The 18,734-nt window shown below is 52.5% G+C and overlaps 6 protein-coding genes across 6 annotated transcripts; 2 read left to right on the forward strand and 4 right to left on the reverse strand.

Annotated features, from left to right (window-relative positions):
* Positions 1 to 1,661: 1,661 nt before the first annotated feature.
* NCU09825 (DNA damage response protein Rtt109) lies at positions 1,662 to 3,948 on the reverse strand. Its single transcript, XM_953431.2, has one exon. It carries the CDS (start codon positions 3,760 to 3,762, stop codon positions 1,870 to 1,872), a length of 1,893 nt encoding a protein of 630 aa, XP_958524.1. The 5' UTR covers positions 3,763 to 3,948; the 3' UTR covers positions 1,662 to 1,869.
* Positions 3,949 to 4,393: 445 nt separating this feature from the next.
* Positions 4,394 to 6,493, forward strand: NCU09826 (RNase III domain-containing protein). The gene is made up of 3 exons (XM_953432.3): positions 4,394 to 5,238; positions 5,343 to 5,569; positions 5,638 to 6,493. The coding sequence occupies exons 1-3, from the start codon at positions 4,806 to 4,808 to the stop codon at positions 5,779 to 5,781; spliced, it is 804 nt and encodes a 267-aa protein (XP_958525.1). The 5' UTR covers positions 4,394 to 4,805; the 3' UTR covers positions 5,782 to 6,493.
* A 98-nt stretch (positions 6,494 to 6,591) lies between these two features.
* NCU09827 (hypothetical protein) lies at positions 6,592 to 9,860 on the forward strand. Its single transcript, XM_953433.2, has 3 exons — positions 6,592 to 7,067; positions 7,241 to 8,724; positions 9,788 to 9,860. The coding sequence occupies exons 1-2, from the start codon at positions 6,917 to 6,919 to the stop codon at positions 8,686 to 8,688; spliced, it is 1,599 nt and encodes a 532-aa protein (XP_958526.1). The 5' UTR covers positions 6,592 to 6,916; the 3' UTR covers positions 8,689 to 8,724; positions 9,788 to 9,860.
* NCU09828 (hypothetical protein) lies at positions 8,991 to 9,423 on the reverse strand (the record flags this gene model as incomplete). The annotated part of the gene is made up of 2 exons (XM_953434.3): positions 8,991 to 9,294; positions 9,389 to 9,423. The coding sequence occupies 2 exons, from the start codon at positions 9,421 to 9,423 to the stop codon at positions 8,991 to 8,993; spliced, it is 339 nt and encodes a 112-aa protein (XP_958527.3).
* A 2,492-nt stretch (positions 9,861 to 12,352) lies between the features above and the next one.
* NCU16924 (hypothetical protein) lies at positions 12,353 to 12,739 on the reverse strand (the record flags this gene model as incomplete). Its single annotated transcript, XM_011396502.1, has 1 exon — positions 12,353 to 12,739. One exon carries the CDS (start codon positions 12,737 to 12,739, stop codon positions 12,353 to 12,355), a length of 387 nt encoding a protein of 128 aa, XP_011394804.1.
* A 2,163-nt stretch (positions 12,740 to 14,902) lies between these two features.
* Positions 14,903 to 17,699, reverse strand: NCU09829 (hypothetical protein; the record flags this gene model as incomplete). Its single annotated transcript, XM_953435.2, has 3 exons — positions 14,903 to 15,387; positions 15,551 to 17,402; positions 17,657 to 17,699. 3 exons carry the CDS (start codon positions 17,697 to 17,699, stop codon positions 15,081 to 15,083), a joined length of 2,202 nt encoding a protein of 733 aa, XP_958528.2. The 3' UTR covers positions 14,903 to 15,080.
* Between the last annotated feature and the right edge of the window lie 1,035 nt (positions 17,700 to 18,734).

Raw genomic sequence — 18,734 nt, forward strand, 5'->3', positions numbered from 1 at the left:
CCAGGGAGATAATCACATGCTGAGTGGAAAGACAGGCACGAACACGGTACACGTAAGAAACGCGCAAAGTCAAATTACACTCGCGTTGATCTTCGTGGATTGTTGACCTCAGGTTGGACAGAGTGTCAGACGGATAATAACAAAGTGGGATGTCAGGGTTTCCCATGTGACTGACACCGAATGGAACAGCGAACAGCAATGCCCTGGCGGCAAAGGATGCACCTCCTCCATGCAGGCAACGCAAATACTGTGATATTCCTTCTGTTGGGTATAGAGACAACTTTGTTAATTCGAATCATGACAACAAAATGAAAGGCAAATGGCCCCCAGCGAAAAAGAGGAATATCTTCCATTCGATGAAGTTGGATCAAGAGTCCCCGGAACGAACCTACCTTTCCCCCAATAGGTCCTCCTCTCCCAACGAAACAGATAGGGTTAGGGTCAACCTCCCCCCATTCAACTACCTCTCCCGATATACGTACACACGAGAGCCTAAACATCTGCCACCCAGCCCAAAGCCCCCAAAATCCCCAAATTACAGGTCACTTTTTTCCCGAGGGTCATCACAAGTGATAGCCGAAAGGAACGGTCCGAGCACCGATTACACTACCTCTAGTGATACCTAGGTACCCGAGCCGCTGCACTTACCTACCATAAATCCTTTGAATTACCTAGGTAGGTATGAAATGGGTTCTATGTGCCACATGGTGTGTACCTACTTGTAGAGGCAGGTAAGGTACCTTAGTGTAACCGAACCGCCGCCGTGACCCGTCGATACCTTAACAGGCACTACCTTACCTATCTAGGTATGATCGCAACATGTCAACATCGATGCGCGCAACTGCTCCCCCCACTCGTCGTCGTCTGGAGCAGCTTGGAAGAGCTTCAGTTGGGAATCTGGACATCTACCTACCTACCTAGAGGTACCTACCTACCCCTAACAAGGACAGGCTGCTTTGAAAAGGGACATGGAAAAGGCAAAGACAAGTCGAAATGAACATCGTCCCTCGCTTTTGACGTTAAAGACCGTATGTACCAAAGGAGGGGTGGGACCCATCCGACTATGGAGGTGGTTCTGTATACATACGAGGTGATGGTAATAGAGGTGGGTGGATGTTGGGGCGCTGGAGCAGTTTTTTTTGGGGGGGAGAGCGGAGTTTAGGTGAGGATGTTGTTGGTTTTGGGGTTTGGGGGGGGGGGGGGGGGAGAGAGGATGATGAAGAGGAGGAGGAAGAGGGGCTGAAGGGGATGTCTTAAGAGGGAAACAAAGAGAGAAAAAAAAAAGGCCAACTCTTCGACTTCACCTGAATCTACGAACTCGTTGTTGTGGCTTTGGTGTACAGAAGGTATGATTTTATTAGGGTTGTGTTGTGGGAGAAGGTGATGTTACAAATCAAAGATGGGCCTGATTACTTGAGAAGAAAGACTGGTTATGGATAGGACGGCGGGTTGTATGGTGAAGCAAAAGCTGCGTACGAGGAGACAGGTGACGGCAAGGGCGACGGATGGGATGAGGATGGAGATGAGGTTGGCGAAGGGCGTGGCGGGAGGCGTTGAGTAATGGAGGAAAGGCCGGGGTTCGGAAGTGATGCTAGTTTGATAGGTTGATGATGGATAGAAACGCAAACAATACCAGGATTTCGTGTTCAGAATGAACGAACTCCGAATCATAATCAACGGTCAATTCATTCAAATATTCAAGACCCATCCACACGTCACAAAACCATGGTCAGCTTGTTATGTACACCCATCCATTTGACCCCATCCCCATATCCGCCAATCCGCTGTCTCCGAACAGGTATCATGCCAACGAAACAAATACAAATAGGTATCATAGAGACTAAGAAAGAAAAGAGTAATCATGAGGACCTAAGCTGACGTTTTGGGCTTCTTCCTGATCAGTCCAGCTCCCAGAACATTCACCTTGGGTGCTTCAAGCACCAGTGGGTTGACAGCATCACTTGGTGTTGCTGCTGTCCCATTCTCGGTACAGGGGTCCTCTAACCCATTCGTCTTTACGTCCACCGCGCCACTGTCGATAGCAGCCGGCTTCTTCTTCCTCACCAACCCCGTCAGATTGTTGACTGGAGCTGCGCTTCCCCGGTCAGCAGTGGCACTTGTCGCGGTCTGGACCCGCCTCCCAACAACCTCATGTCCCCATTTGGCACCCATGCCAGCCTCGCTGATCCATCGCTTGGTGGCACTGCAAGCCTTATCCAGCGTCTCAAAATCAAGCTGCAGCAGTAGCTCCACCACGCGCTTGTAGTCATGCTCGTCCACGATTAAGTCGCCACGGCCCTCGGTCGGCCAATGGTAGTAGGCCGTGGTGTTTGGTCGCTTGAAGAGGTAATTCCGTTGGTGTTTCTTGACTTTGGGAACACGAGGCGTGATGCGGCCTTTCAGCTTCTTTTTCTTCTCCTTCTCTGTCTTGCTGGTCTCCTTGGCCATGTCTGGCTGAGAATTCGTAACCTCTCCAGCTGTAAAAGAGGCTTTGAGTGGGCTGGCTTGTGGCGTACGGGCCGGCACATCAGCACGGCGCTTTGGTGGAGTGGAAGGAGGGAAGGCGGTGGAAGCATCGAACGAGCCGGTTGGGGTCATGAGTGGCGCGGATGCAAACGACGTTGCAACCGAAGCCGTCGTGGCTTGTGTCGCCTGCTCTTCTGATTCCGACTTCTTGGGATCAAAGACCAGCCAAATGAATCCTGTCAGTCGCCCGGATGAGCATTCCTGCCTGAAGGCCATGGTATCCCAGAACTGGCTCAATGTCCTGATGCTCTTCCAAGCCCCCATATCCTGCTTCCACTTTGCAGACTCCTCGTCAAGCTCATCCCGATAACGCGACTTTGGGTCGTCTGGATATCGCGGTATCAAACACCTAGGTGGTACCCAGTCGAATTCCTGGGTATAGTGGGATATCGTCTCCATGGGATGGCCGATTTCCCAGTCGTTGGCGCTGGTGACGTTCCGCGGAATAAAGGCGCGCATGTCCCGCTCTTCCAGACCAGGAACAAGGAGGTATCCCTTGGTAGCTGCGACCCGATCGTCCTTGCGTTGATCTTCCAGAAGCGGGTTGAGAACACGACACCACCACTTGATGAGACCCCGATCGCTAAGAATGTGCTTCTCCCTGCCTGGCCCGATTCCATCGTTTTCACCACTACCTGGGAAGAGGTACTGGCTCTGCGCACGGCCGAAGAGGTTGACGACAGAGACAATGTTCTTTCGCCGGCGATGTTGGATGAGGTAGGATACAAAGGTCGAGCTGACTTGGCTGATGGGAGAAGGACCTCCGCTTGGTAGTTTGAGAAGATGGAGATAACCGGTCGAGTCGGCCTTGGAGACGAACAGGACTGTCTGGAAGGCTGTGGTAAAGATGAACACCTCGATGGCGAAGGCGATGACTTGTTTCGTTGTCGTCTCGGTCGATTTTGCCTCGTCAGCGCCAGGGGAAGACCGCTTCATAGCACCAGTGACGGGGGCTTCGATGGAGAGGGCGAGGAAGTGCTTTTCGCAGTATGTCTTGTCGGGTTTCTCTCCCGGAGGAGGTACGTAGAGAGCATCGGTGCGGGTGGGTGGTGTCGATAGGTGGTGGATCGAGAACTTGAGGTCCTTTGGCAGCACAGAAGCAAGCTTCTCCAACAGTTCGTTTGTGGTGCTGCCGCCAGCATTGTTCACCTGGTTGGAGGAGGAGCTCATCTTGGCCGAGGCAGAGTCGTGATCGCGTTTGGAGACGGGGGCAGGGGTCGTCGACGAGGATGCCATTGCGGGTGCTGAGATGGTCAGTGAGGTCACAGACCGGAGCACATGGTGACTAGGTAGATAAGGTATGGATGAGCATGGAGTGCCTTGGGGAAGGGAAGAGTAGGTAGCTGGGCTTTGAGGTTTTGTTTGACGAAAAGCAGTGCTGGGGAAGAAGAAGGGAAGAGATGAAAGCAACACAAGACCAACTGCAAGGGACGCGACAAGGAAGCACTAACAGCCCCAGGCACTGAACCAACAGTGGAGGTGCCCTGGACGCGACAGGGCTGCCCGCGCCGTGTAAATCGATTGGTTAGGTTTGCGGACCTGAGCTTCCAGTCCCCTGCTCTTTGCAGTTCTTCTCAAAGGTACCTGATCGATGTACCTTTTTGGGCCGGGAGAGAAAGAAGGAAGGTCAAGCTAACCTTAAGCGGCTATTCTAGCTCTTGGGAGAACTGAGGCCCCGCACTTTGCTGAGCCTGGGGAATTGCCCAATGGCCCGTCGACAGCCAAACTGAAGTCTGGAGAATCGAAGTAGTACTGTGTAGTGTGTACAAAGTGACCATCCGTCAGCGCACAGACCACCCGAGCCAGCCCCGCCCGTATCTATCGAAGCCTGCCGAGGGGTCCATCCAGTCCAGTCCAGTCCAGTCCCGTCCCTCGATCGGTCGTAAAAAATTCCCGTCTTGCCGTCCCACTCCAGGCACGCGAACGGACCCGGAGCCTTGCCTTCCACTTGGGACTTTGGACTTTCCGCACAGCGACCCGTCGAGCCACTCCCCAGCCTGTGCACCGACCGCGCCGAGCCGTCAAGTCAGCCGCGCGACATCTTTCCTTTACCTACGGACTCCGGAATCTTTGGTGGTGGTGTTTTGCGATATCCAGTGTGGAAACGGGCGCCCATCCGACCTCGACGTCTTTCTACCCCACGACCCCGTCACATCCATCCACATCTCCATCCATACCTTCAAGCTCGTAGTAGTATCTCCACGGTCTCGCCCCGGGTCGTCGCATCTCCAGTAGCATCCAAAATCAAAGAAAAAAGAAAAAAAAAAAATTAGACCACAATGGCCGCCCTCACACCCTCCCGTTCCGTCTTCGCCTCGACATGCAAGACTATTGCCCAGCAATGCTCTAGGCGACCTGTCGCTGTCCAACAACTCGCTGCCGTCCCCGTCGCCCGCCAGGTCTCGTCGTCGTCGGCTGTCCAACAAGAACAAGATGCTTCCGGCACCAGCAGCTCGCAGCAGCCCAGGCCAAGGTGGTCCTACACCCCCGAGCGCATGAAGGGCCCCGGTTTCTCCCTCAACCTCGTCAAGGACCCCAGGCGCAAGCAGTGGATGGTCAACAGCGACCCGGCAAAGTTGGATGCCTTTTACGACGCCTTCCTCGGCCAGGGCGGCAGCCGGATGCTATCAGAGGAGACCAAGTGGCTGGCCGTCACCCACAAGAGTTTCGACTACGGAAGGAGAGGTTACAACACACGGCTGGCTTTCCTCGGTACGTTCTGGCAGTGGTCTCAGTTGCAAGAGGAAATATCTGGGGAGATGGATATATCGCGACGGAAACAACAATGCGGATCACGGCTAACAAAACTCTGTCAGGCCGTCAAATAATCGCCCTCGAGACGACCCGCTCCATCCTCACCAGCCCCGTCCTTAACGAGCCCATCGTCGACAAGTACGGCCGCACGCCCTACAACCACGCCGCCCTGGCCAACATCGACAAGCTCATCTACACGCAACCGCTAGACATTATGGACAAGACCAAGATCGCACGGATGGGCATCGACTTTGGCCTGCTCACCGTCATGCGGTGGAAGCCCAGAATGGTAACACTCTCACATCTTCCTCCCAGAGCTTGCCACTTGCTAACACGAAACCTTGTGTAACTCTACAGCCCGAAGATCTCGAATCCTCCGGTGTCGTCGTCGTTCTCAACTCCACCCTCTTCGCCATCATTGGCGCCATCTCGTTAGAAAAGGGTGCCGCTGTCGCTCAGCGCATCGTCAGAGAGAAGATCCTCAAGAGGCTCGGAGCGTGAGGAGCGCAAAAAAGAGAGAAAAGAGAAAGTGAAAGAAGAGAAGCATCCCTTTATTGTATACACCCCTGTACTATATCGATGGGCATAGAGGCTGGCATAATCCCGCATACCCATTTCATACCTGCGGGCCGGAGTCCAGAATGATTATTGTTTGCATGCAAGATGGCTCCATCAAGTTGTTTGAGGGTTGCGACATTGCATCTTGAGAATCGGGGGGGGGGGGGGTGCTGAAGTGTGTTGCATGTTATGGACTAACCGTGGAGCTAACAGCAGAAAAGGCAAACGACAAGACATCGAACCACAAAGGAGCCGGCAGAGAAACTTACATCTCACTCGCTCGAACTCAACAGCCGGCAGACCACAATGTATCGCATTACCAGCGGTAGCTTGGCAACCTTCAAAGCACCCCATCGTCAGCAACTCTCCACCCCCTTGCAGCAACCATCGACCATCTTCACACTCGGAGCAGCTTGACCACTTTCAGGACTTTCTGGCGTTCCTCACACACGTTCTTGCTCATTGGCACTCCCCACGCCGCACTCTCCTACCTTAAAGCAACACATGTCGGTGTCTGATGGCGGAAGCGTGGTATCGCATACATTGGCGGTTAGCAACAGACTGTTTCGAGCATCTCCCAACCTTCCCTGAGGCGGGCAGAAACGATTTGAGTTAGAGGAAAGCACCACACACAAGAATCGAAGAGAAACACCATAAGCCAGGTATTCATTTGTCAACCTGGACACCAACCTGCGGGACATAATGAAGCAATTGACACGTTGTATTTGCTTTATGACCATTTTCTCAGAGCCAGTCATTAGTCTTACCCCCTTTTCTTTGTTTACCTGCGTCAACGAAGCGCATCTTTAACCGTGGCGGGAGAATGAGCGAGTGAAACCCTAACCCTCATCATTTGTCAGATGTGCACGGGCCATGTTGAAGAAGTCCACTGACAAGTCCGAAGATCGCTGGAGTTATCTCGGCCTTTTGGAAATTTCACCATCTCAGAACGGCGAAGTCTGAAATCACCACTTTCCAACCTCTCATCTACCCTAGCAAAGACTCTTTGTCGGAACATCACTGGTCAGTCATTTGGACTCATACAACCATCTCGCTCATTCAACTACCGTTGCCCACCATGGCCACCACCACGAATACCGTACCCGTCGGTGACTTTGAGCAGCAAACTCAAAAGTTCCTTGAATGGTTCACAAGCCAACCCGGCGCCACCTTTCACAAGGACATCAAGCTTGTTGATTTGAGAGACAAGAGTGCCGGCCGTGGTATTAGTGAGTTTTTCTCCTTTCCAAGTCAACCCAGTCGCGAAAAATCGTCAAGTGTCCTTCACCTCTCATGTCAATCCACTCCCTCTCAACTTGAAGCTCACGACTTACACCACCATATTATCCTCACACCCCTCACCTCTCTGGTACCCGACCATCACTAACACCCGCCCTCCCAGTCGCAACCGCCCCCATCCCCGCCGACACAACCCTCTTCACCATCCCCCGCGCCTCCATCCTCTGCGCCACCACCTCCCCCCTCGCCAAAAAGCTCCCGCACCTCTTCAAAGGACCCGCCGAACCCACCGTCGCCGAGGAATCCCCCTCCCACACCGCCGACGCCGACGACGAGCCGCCTTCTCCCGAAAATGACGAGGAAGACGACTCCCAGTCCCAGGACTCTTGGACTCTACTCATCCTGATTCTCATGCACGAGTACCTCCAGGGTTCCTCAAATTGGTCCCCTTACCTGTCTATTCTCCCTACACAGTTCGACACGCCCATGTTCTGGACCGAGGCGGAACTATCCGAGTTGCAAGCTAGTGCGCTCGTAGCCAAAGTAGGCAAAGAGGAGGCGGATAAGATGATCCGCACGAAAATCGTCAAGGTGGTTCAAGAGCATGAAGAGGTGTTTTACCCTGCGGATACACCAAAGACACAAAGGTTGGAGGAGGGCGAATTGTTGAAGCTGGGACATAGGATGGGGTCGGCGATTATGGCGTATGCTTTTGATTTGGCTAACGACGACGAAGATGAAGATGAAGAAGAGGAGGAGGAGGAGGATGGATGGGTGGAGGATAAAATCGCGGGAATGAATGATTCGATGGGGATGGTGCCCATGGCGGATATGCTCAATGCCGATGCGGTGTTTAATGCGCATATTAATCATGGAGAGGCGTGTCTGACGGCTACGTCGCTGAGGGAGATTAAGGAAGGGGAGGAGATATTGAACTATTATGGGCCGTTGAGCAGTGCGGAGCTGTTGAGAAGGTATGGATATGTCACGCCGAATCATGCGCGGTATGATGTGGTGGAGGTGGGGTGGGGGTTGGTGGAAGGGGGGCTGAAGAAGATGGTGGAGGAGGGAATAAAGGGGAGGAAGAAGGAGGTGGATTGGGACAAGGTTGAGGAGTTGGTTGAGGAGGTGAAGGAGGAGGAGGGAGAGTGGGAGGATAGTTTTGTGCTGGAACGTCAAAGTGAGGATCCGGATTCGGAAGGGCAAGTTCACGGTGAAGCGGAGTTTATGGGGTTGCCGCAAGAGTTGGAGGAGCAGGTCAAGACGTACCTGAAGGCTGTGAAGAAGGTGGTCGGAACGGGGGATAGGGCGGTGGCGGAGGCGTTGGGAAACAAGACTGTGAGGAAGGAGATCTTGTTGGGTGGCGTGAGGAAGGCGTTGGAGGAGAGGGAGGGGCAGTATGCCACGAGTTTGGAGGAGGATGAGAAGGTGCTTGCGGGGATGGAGGGTGGAAGGCCGACGACGAGGAAGGAGATGGCTGTGTGGGTTAGGGCGGGCGAGAAGAGGATTCTTAAGGAGGCCGTGGCGTGGGTTAAGAAGCAAGAGGAGGGGTTGAGCACGGAGAAGGGTCAGGAGAAGGCTGAACCTTCTGCGAAGAGGAGGAAGGCTTAGAGCAAGATTTAGTTGGAATTGGAACTACATCTACGGGTATGTTGTTCGTCCATCGTATTCCCTTGTCCATGCCGTCGTCTTTGCATCGGGTTCCCTACCTCTTCTCAATCAGGTTCTTCCACCACAGCCTTAGTCGGCAACCTAGGTACTTCCAAACTTCCCTCGGCGTCCCTTCCTGTCAAAAAAAAAAAAAGTTAGGAAAACTCTACTTTATCAGTTCTCAAGAAGCATTTACCTCTTATCTCCCACCATTCCTTGCCATGCCGGGCGCCACATCTGGAGCCCCTTCTTCCTCTCGTTCTTCAAGCACCAGAAGTACTGGTAGCACTGGTAGTGCCGAAAGCACTGCGGGGACCGCGAATTCTGGGACGGCAAGTGCTGCATTTGCCTGCCAGTCTGATGGGGTCGGTCACCTCCGTGACGGGGATGCAAGGCGGCGGGTATTCTTCGTCCTTGGGGTTCATCAAGGTGCGCTTCATCTTGGTCTGGCACTGAGACTCGCACCATTCGGTGTGGCCGCAGACCACGAAGTGGTATTGCTTTTTGGTGCACATCTTGTTGGTTTGTGAGTGCAGAGGTGCTTGCTGCTTGGGTTGTGTTTTTGGGCTTTCTTTGCGTGGTTCTTGGTTTTTTGTTTAAAAAGTGCCCGTTCTTGGAAGAAAGAGACAAAGTTGAGGGGTTCTTGGAGGGTGTTTTATACTTCTCTTCTGAACCCCTCGGAGAGTTAATAGACATGCTTTCGTGCTATTGTCAAAACTTCACAAATAGCCTCGTCTCGTTGAGTTCAGACTGAATGAGCACGCGTACAAAAGCTATCACGCGGTTCCCATGGTTCTGTTATCTGATGTTCCTAGCCGACGGGAGTCAACGGTACAGCCGACAACGACGACCTCTAGCGAGTGCTCTTTGAGGAACGAACTCTAAGTCCCTGGATTGGCTTACCTCTTCTTTTCGTCCCTTCCTCAACGCGTTCAGGACTGTTGGATAAAGGTACCATTCACGATGTCAACTTCTTTACAGACTGACAAGCCTCTCCCAATCCCTCGAGGTCAGACGAGTCAAGACAGCCACTATGAGACACAGACTGACAGATTGACAGACCAGAGCTTATGGATTCATGGGCCGTCGTCTCGCTTCATCTTGGGATCACATAGCCCATTCAACAGACCTGGCCTTGCTCGTGTTGTTAGCAATACCTTATGCTCAATGATCCACCAGCATTCGCCATTCACGACCATGAAACAAACTAGGGGCAGTTTGACGGGATAAGGAACTCAGCCTTCCATTACTATAAGTAAACAACACCACACAACACAATGCACCATAGACGCCTTTGCTTACCTTAGGTACCTATCTTCTTATTGCCTTGATCACCGCAAACCACCGGAAAAGCCTCCAGTTATTACCTCCTTCTACCTACTTCTACCTGTTCACACCACACCACCCCCATTCACCCCCCTTGATCACCACAACACCACCACCACCAGACCACCACCCCCCATTATCCCACCCCCCATTATCCCACCCCCACAAAATCAAGATGTGCACAGTAACCTACAACGAAACTAAATGCTCCCTCTGCAAGACGGCCCTGATCAAGTCCGAGGTCGACCGAAGTAAATGCTACGAAGTCTGGAACTCCGAGTTCACTATGAATCCCCTAGATTTCGGGGGGTGTAAAGAGGGCCAGACGTCGGTGACGAATACGAAGGAGGAAGGGATGTGTGATGGCTGTAAGAAAAAAAAGATAAACGATGAGGTTGATGCGTGGAAGGCGGCGGCGATGGGTGCGCTGTGATTGGGATGGGAGGAGCAGGGCTGGTGAGGAAGAGGTGAGGAGGGAGGAAAAGGGATACTTTTATTTGGTTCTGGTTCTTGTGATTGGGAATGACTGGATGGATGTATGTAGGATGGTTGGTTGTGAGGTGACTTTGGCGTTAGGGGTGGAAGTTGGTCGTTGGAATGAATGTGATGATTTTTTGGTTGCGAGTAGGTACTTGATCAGAGGTATATTCTACCGCTACAAGACGCATACGTACCTAAATAGGTCAGGTAACCAGGCGATTCAGAACTTGCAAATTCATTGGCAGTCACCTCTCTCCTTTATTGGATTATAGAGGTATAGTCCGTTTGCAGGACGCAGACCCGGCTATGACTACCAGGCGTGTTGTTAGCGATTCCTGACACTCAATGATCCACCAACCCTCATCATTCACAACCATGAAGCAGAAAAGCAGCAGCAGTAAGAAATTGGCAAGTTACCTACCTTGTACTTATAAGAAGCAACATGCCCGCGCGCACAGTACATCTAATAGCATCACCAATCCCCCGGAAGACCCAGCTTATTACCACTTCTATTCACACCTACTTACCACTACCTATACACTATACAATAATATCACAATACCACCAACCCAGCCCCAATTCCCATTCCCACCCCCCAGCAAAATGTGTACAGTAACCTTCAACGAAACCTATTGCTCCCACTGCAAGAACCTCGTCCAATCCGACGTCGACCGAAACACCTGCTACGAAGTGCTCAAAGCGGAGCACACGGCCAAACCACTGGCCTTTGGTGGATGTAAAGACGGGCAGACGACGGAGACGACCACGAAGGACGTGGATATGTGTGTTGATTGTAAAGCTAAGGATAGGGGTGCGAATATCTGGAAGGGGTCGTCGATGGGGGCGCCGCCGGATATGCCGCAGTGGGAGTGAGTACCTACACTAAGGTACCTAGTAGGTAGGGAAAAGAGAAGGGGGGTGGAGATGGGGATGAGGGGGGGAAAGGGTAGAGGTGATGGGGTAGGTGATGACATGAGGGATTGTAAATACCCAGGAAGGACAGCACAGGGGCATGGAAGGAAAAGGGGTGCTTGCTTTGTTGTGAGATGACCGGATGCACTTGTAGGTATGGAAGGTAGATAGATATAGTTGGAGTTGATGCTGGTCTGGATGTTGGAAGGAAAGCGTTGCTTTTTACCTCTATTTTTAATATTAGTATGATGCCACCTCTGTATATGACATTGTGAATCCGTGGTCTTCTTGAGGTTGTATTATTTTTTGCCGTTGCTGTTTTGTTTTCCTCTCTGTGTGTTCTTTCCCCCGTCAAGTCCTTTACCTTCCATCTTTTTGGGTGCTTTCTTCCCTTGCCTTTATCTCCTCACGACTGAAACTTGCTGCGTGTGGTAGGTAGGTAGAAGGTATCTCTATACCTCTAGGCATACAAAGAGATCCCTTGGCTGACAGCTATACCTGTTTCGTTATTCTTCCCTTGTGAAATCCAAATAGCATCTGCAATTTCCGGGCATGTTTGCTATCACGGGCTGGGTGAACACATGCAGTGACCACATAACTCTGAGAAACCATCAAATTGAAGATATCTCTACCGAACGACCTACCTATAGAGGTAGGTACCTCCATTCTACTTGCCAGCAGTCGAATGTCCACACCGCCTCTTAAGCACCTCTGAACCACTGTCACCAGGTCCGGTTACATGTCCGTACTACCTACGAAATCTTGCCTAGACCACTGAAGCTTGCGTCCACTGTCCAGGGCTTTTGAGGACGACACTTGATCCCACACGGCTATCCGGACTTTGCTCCAGCTTTCCAGGCTCAACTGCCCGATCTGGTCCTTCCACATTACCTCTAGAGGTAGGTACCTATTTCTCCCCCTCGGAATCAGACCACTCCGGCTGAGCATCTCTTGCCATGAATTCAAGCTTGCGAATTCTTTTGGCGACATCAGGATCGATGTTGCTGGTCCCATATCCATATCGTATCTTCTCCTCTTTCAGTATACAGTCAGGGCATTTCTCTTCCGAGGCCAGGCCTCGGACGGTGATCCTGAACTGCGAACAATCCTTGCCCGTCGGCCAGTCGGGTTCGAGTTCAGGGGCGTCGTATTCCACGTCCTTCTTTTTATCCTTGACCTCCTTCGCAAATCTCCGCTGGATGGTCCTCTGTTCTCGACTCACGGCCTTGCATGGCGTGATCGACCATCTTTTGCATTTGCAGCCAGGGTAGGTGGTTTGGGGTGCAATGCACATTGTTGTTGTGCAGAAATTTTGGTGATGATTATGATGATGATGATGATGATGATGATGATGGAAGGAAACGGGTGTCGGTGTGTTCCGATGGTGTATGGGGGCTGTGCTTTGGTTTTGGTCTTGTTGCAAGAGTGGTCCAGGATTAGCGGTTGCGTTGAAGAACTTGGGGCCAGCCAAATCTAGAGGTAGTAGTAGTAGTGCGAGAGTACTGTTATCTTCGAAGAGTCGGTGGAAGAGTCTTCAGAAGGCTGATGCAGCTGATGCCGAGTAAGTTCAATATCATTCGGACTGGACTGACTTTGAGGTAAATATACCTGGAAGGTCTTCTTGCCTCCTCGTTCACTTTCATCTAGTAAACCCATAATCCGACAATTCTTTCATACTGTTAACGCTTTCAGGAGTGACTCCCTCTTTGTTGACGGAGTTCGATAGGATCTTGGTACCGCGATGAGCCCTAACAGTTGCTGTTGGGAGAAAGCTGTTTGGCTACCTAGGAATATAGGTAATGTTGGACCGTCTCTTTGCCCGTAGAGATATGATGGAGGAGGGCTTTGAACCAACATGGCCCAGCCGATACATACCTCTAGACTAGAACGGGCGGTTGGTTCTTGATATTGACTCAAGCAAGAGGGAAAACAAGATTCGAACCATTGCAGGACGGTAAGAGATTGAACGAGCGAGGACTGGATAAAAAGAACTGAACCTAAAGCGAATCAGTCCAATTGTGTAGACTAAATACCGGTATCTCCCGTCTGTTATAGGAGTGGCAGTGTTGGCTGGGGCTTCAAGATATTTTGTCAACTGCAGAATTGGTACAAACCGAGACATGTCATCACTAGAGGTACCTAGGTAGGCGCCGTTCCAAGAGTCGAGACACGGGAAACTGTCTCTCCCATTTACACGCACAAAACCAACAGACCGACTTCAGCTGTGACATGGCGTAGGGGCCTTACCGGACCGGGCACACTTGTTCTACAACCGGCAGTCAAAAGACGTTGCTTTTTTCTGCAGCATGGTCGGTAGGTAGTCCTTCCCACTCGGGAGAAAACATCACCTGACTCACCAACGAACCGCCCACCAACAACAACCGAACTCAGGGGTGGTGAGCCTCAAAGTAGGTTCAAGCCTCGTCTCTTTGTTCTTCGCCGACCAGATCTCTAAGGTTAGCGGGTAGGTAGGTAGAGGTACCTAGGCTATCTTATTTTTCCGCTTCTCTTTGGGCTCCGGTGGAGTGGCGAGCAAGGAGTGAAACCAACCAAGACATCCATTACAACGGGCCTTCAGCACACGACAAGCACCAACAGGGGACAGATAACTCACCTACCTACCGAAGAGATAACAGCATCCACGCGCGCGCGTTACCTACGTACCTTAGGTACTATTATTAGTGTTGGCGACAGCTTCTCAAAAGTCCCCCCTGGATCGCACTTCGAGACTGCGTTTAGCCTTCCTCGCTTGATTGCGGCTCTGAGTGTGGCACCCGTACCATAAATGTGGAAGAAGACGGCTGGGACAAGCCACCCACGTCATACCTAGAGGTACCTACCTACCTAGTACACGCATCCAACCGCAGATACACCTAGAGGCAGAGGTCATGGGCCAACGAGCGGGGAAAAAAAAAAAAGGGAAAGGGCAAGTCGGCTGATGAAAACGATATATGATCGGAGTCGCGGACCGTGACCTGGATGTTTGTAGCAAACAGTGACGCCTCACCCGAGGATAGCACCTAAACCATCACACCGACCGACTGTCTGCCCACCAATAGTACAATACACACGGAGCGTTGACATAGAAGCATTTTCAACCAACTGAGCGTTGGTCTGGGACGGCTGGTTATGTCCATCAATATTTCTCCAGCTTCCGCGCCCCTTTTCAGGAACTTGCTTCTCTTTTTCTTTCAAGAATACATGGTGAAGGTTCCACAGCATCTCCTTGATCCCATCAAACCACCTGGCAGTTATGAATAATGAACGACGCGGATATTCCCCTATTAGCATAAGATATGGATAGAGTGATAAAGGAGGAGAACTCAACCAGCGAAATGCAAGTACCTCTGTCCAAGTACCTAGTATGACCTCTTCTACCTATACCTGTACAGATCCAACGAAGCAAACCAAAAACACTGCGTTCATGAATCCCCCCATCCCGATATGCCCTATTATACGCCCCCTATATATCCACGATCACTTCTCATACACAGACACACATGATTCAGGGAGCCGTTTCACAGTCCCTAGGTATTCCATCCAACACCCCCCATGAAGCACTCCCCATCGCCACCCGCTTCGGCGTCTTACCCCCCCCACTACCCTCACCCCTCTCACAACAACTCCGGCACCCTCTACCCCCCAGACCCCAACCCCCCCATCCTCCTTCGCTCCAGATCCCTCATCTCCCTCTCCCTCTCCTCCTCCTTGGCCCGTCGAATCGCACACCCACCCAACCTCATCAACTCCCCCATGAACTCATCCACCGTCTTCAAGTGCAACAGCTCCGTATGCGTCAATCGACGGATACGTATCCCCTTGATCAAATCTGGAGCAGTTTCAAGTAGTCTTAGATCGTCTTCGGCCTGGGGATCGAGCGGGTTAAGTAGGATAGAGCAGAAGATGGTCATGACTGCGGACATTGGGTAGAGGATTATGACCCTTTGGTATCAAATTGTTAGTTCCGGCTGGGAGAAGGTATATACCTCAGAGGTAGGTAGGTACCTAGGTAAAATGGTGGTGTTTGGGAGAAGAGCTGTGGTGCGGGCGCGCGGGAATGAGGCAGAGGAAAAAAAAGGAAAAAAAAGAAGAAAAAAAGACATACCAGAACGCTTCTCCCAGCAGTGCGCGCGTTACTGAGCGCAAGTAAATAAGTGTCGATCGACTGGCTTCTACACTGAGCGCCAAACTCGAGCTGACGCCCTCCATCAGCATCTCCCCCGTCCTCGCGGCGCCCATGCTGCTTTCCTCTAGCACCGAGCTCCGGTTCTGCCACGCTCTACAGCGACCAGTCGCTTGATGAATGGTGGCCACCAGGTGGTGGTACTGCAGGTTGATAATGATGGTGCGAACGCTTTCGCCTGCCGACATGGTGCTAAGGTCGTAACCTTGACTCTTTCCGTGGCCCTTCTGCTGACTTTGTCCGTATCCCCCCTGTCCCTGTCCCCGTTCATCTAGCTCAGAGGCACGTCCAGATCCATGAGATGACCATGTACCTGTTTCATCCCCGCCGCGCAGAGGAGGAGGAGGAGGAGGAGGAGCCTCACGTGAAGTCCTAGATAGCGACAACGCAGGCCGATACCATTCCGGCACTGATAGCCGCCACCTTTCCAGCTCGTCGTCTAGCTCGCGAATGTCTCGCAGCAACTCGGCATCGGACTTGCGCAGGGCGGAGGCGGAGTACAGAAGTTTGCAGGTCTTGGATTTGATGAGCGTCAGGCGGAGGTCGCCTGGTAAAGCGGGAACGGAGGTCTCGTCTAGTCCGAGGTAGGGGAATTCAGAGGAGGGATATCCGAATCCATGTCCATGTCCTTGGGCTGCTGATGTCATGGCTGTGGGAGGAGCACCACCGGGGGCTTTGAAGGGATTATTAGAACCGAATGGTCCTGCTCCTTGGTTATAGGGATAGGGGGAAGGGGAAGGCATGATGGGGTAAGAGTTGGGGTGGGAGTTTAAGGATGAAAAGTGCCGTTCCTTGAGGGTTTCCAGCTCGCGACGGTCGAGAAATTGGATTTCGAGGTAGCCTGGCGGTAAGGAGAGGTCGCAATGGTCGTCGTCGATCGAAGGGGGTTGGCCTGTTCGGAGAGAAATATCCGTGTCGACGCTGTAGCAGAGCCAGAAGAGCCTGCGGAGGTGACGGCGTTTACGGTCTCCGAGATCAATGGGGGCCGAAGCCGGTGTGGTCGTCCCACTCCCTGAACTAGAGCCTGGAGTTGGTAGCCAGGAAGCATTAGACAGTTTATGTCCGCCCAGCATGAACATGATCCGACAAGCGAGCGCCAAAAGCATAGCTGATGATTGGACCTGTCCCAAGAAGAGCTGGTACAAACAGAGCATAAAAGACGCTTGCAGACTGGTGATATCCAGCGCCTGGATTGTTAGCGGCAAAAGCATCTGCGCCTTGGCAGCCATCATATCCGTGTCAATGTTGGGGATATCCGGGTACCTCTGCGTCCTCTCGACCTCCAGCAGCGAAAGGACCGACAGGAAAGCAAACACGCACGCCTTGGCGGTGATCTGCTCAAAACCCAACCCATTCCTGTCCCCTTGCCCATGTGCATAAGCCAAATCCAACGTCTGTTTGAACAGGACCGGGTCAACCAGCGGAAACGCCAGCCGGAATTCGGAACTTATAAAGAAGGAGAGATATTGCTCGACGATTTTGCGATCAGGGAGTTCGATCTGCTCGATGGGCTTTTCTGCCACCTTGCAGAGAAGACCCGAATCGGCGCTGGGCCGCGTCTGCCAAGGGGGAATGTCACCCCATATGGCCGGGAAGGAGGCCTGTTGGCCGGTACGAGAACGGATCCATGCTTGGCCGTCTTCGGAGAAGAAGGGGATGCCGTTGTAGGAGGAGATTTCTCCAAGGTGGTAGCCGGCGAAGTGGAGCTTGCCAAAGTAGGATCCGCAGCCGGGGTTGGGGACGGGGAAGTGGGTGTAGACGGGGTGGACTTGTTCTGGTTCTTGGTGGTGGTGGTGGTGGTGGTGATGCGGTTGTTGATGATGGTGTTGTTGTGATTGGTGTTGGTGTTGATGTTGATGTTGATACTGGGCAGGGGTGTGGTATGTGTGGTCCGAGGAAACACTGCCGTGAGGGGAATGGGTGCGGGACAGGGGACTTGGATGAACCGAAAATGGAAAGGTGTGGTGACCAGCACGGGAAGTTGGACGAGTAAAGGCAGATGTTGAAGGGGGAGTTGAGGCAGCGGACGATGAATGCGAGTGTGGATGGTAAGGGTCCAGATGCTGGGCATGGATCCTGTCGTCGATCGATCCACCGAGAGAAGATGAGTGACGATGGTGGGAGTTGCTGAGATCTGGATTCGATACTGGCCTAGACGAGATGCCAAGATGGGCGGCCAGGGGTGGCAGTGATTGTGGGTGAGGTGGGAGTGGTGACGGATGCGGCTGAGGTTGGGTTGCGTTAGGGGGACGGGGATCGGAGGAAGAGGGGCCGACACCTGGGCTGACGTCGACGATAGCCGAGGAGGGGGAGGAGGGCCCGGCACTGGCAGAGGGGGTTGAGGTTGTGGTTGAGTTGGTGCTATTCCGAGCCCACGTTTTTCGTCCGACCAAGCGGCGATTGAAGGTGCATGTCATGCCATGGTGATGGCACCAATTGCAGTTGGACGAGGGCACATCGGCGCTATCACATTGGATCTAGTGTAGGTAGTGTACAAAGTAAGTATATGTATATGGAAGATAATAGCAATAGAGGTATGTCTAGAGGTAGTGTACAGTAGAGGTTATCCAATACACACCTTTCGCCGGTGACACGAGTCGCATGCTCTCTTCCGCTTCTGCCTGGTTTGAGGGGAGGTCGGCATTGCGCCTCAAGGCTGATGGCGTCGGGAAGATGGAGAGGATGGGATGGTACTTGGGTCTCGGCCTGTGGCACCTTGGCGACGGCTTGACAGGTTTGGTTTGGTTGCACGATACCAGGTAAGGCAGGTAGGTACTCGCCGTTGAGGTTTGTCAGACGCTGGCGTGGATGTTCTGTTGTACTAACGGTTTGTCAGCGGGTTTAGGCTGCAGTGCTGTTAGTGTCGGTAATAAACCTGGAATGTGTCGGTCGAGTAGGTACATCCCCCGGATGCGGTCTCAGTCAGTCAACTTCCTCACGACCACTCGGTCGGGCCAGAGGGACTGGATGTTATGGGACAGACCCTGAAAAAAGACAAGAGAGGAGTTTCAGGGTTCATGATGTCGACTGGCTGACTGGTCGAGCCAGTTTGAAACAGATCCAAGGAGGAGCATCAAATGCTGTTTTGGTCCAGACCTGCAGACTT

Source organism: Neurospora crassa, linkage group V (assembly GCF_000182925.2).
Source record: "Neurospora crassa OR74A linkage group V, whole genome shotgun sequence".
Taxonomy (NCBI): domain Eukaryota; kingdom Fungi; phylum Ascomycota; class Sordariomycetes; order Sordariales; family Sordariaceae; genus Neurospora; species Neurospora crassa.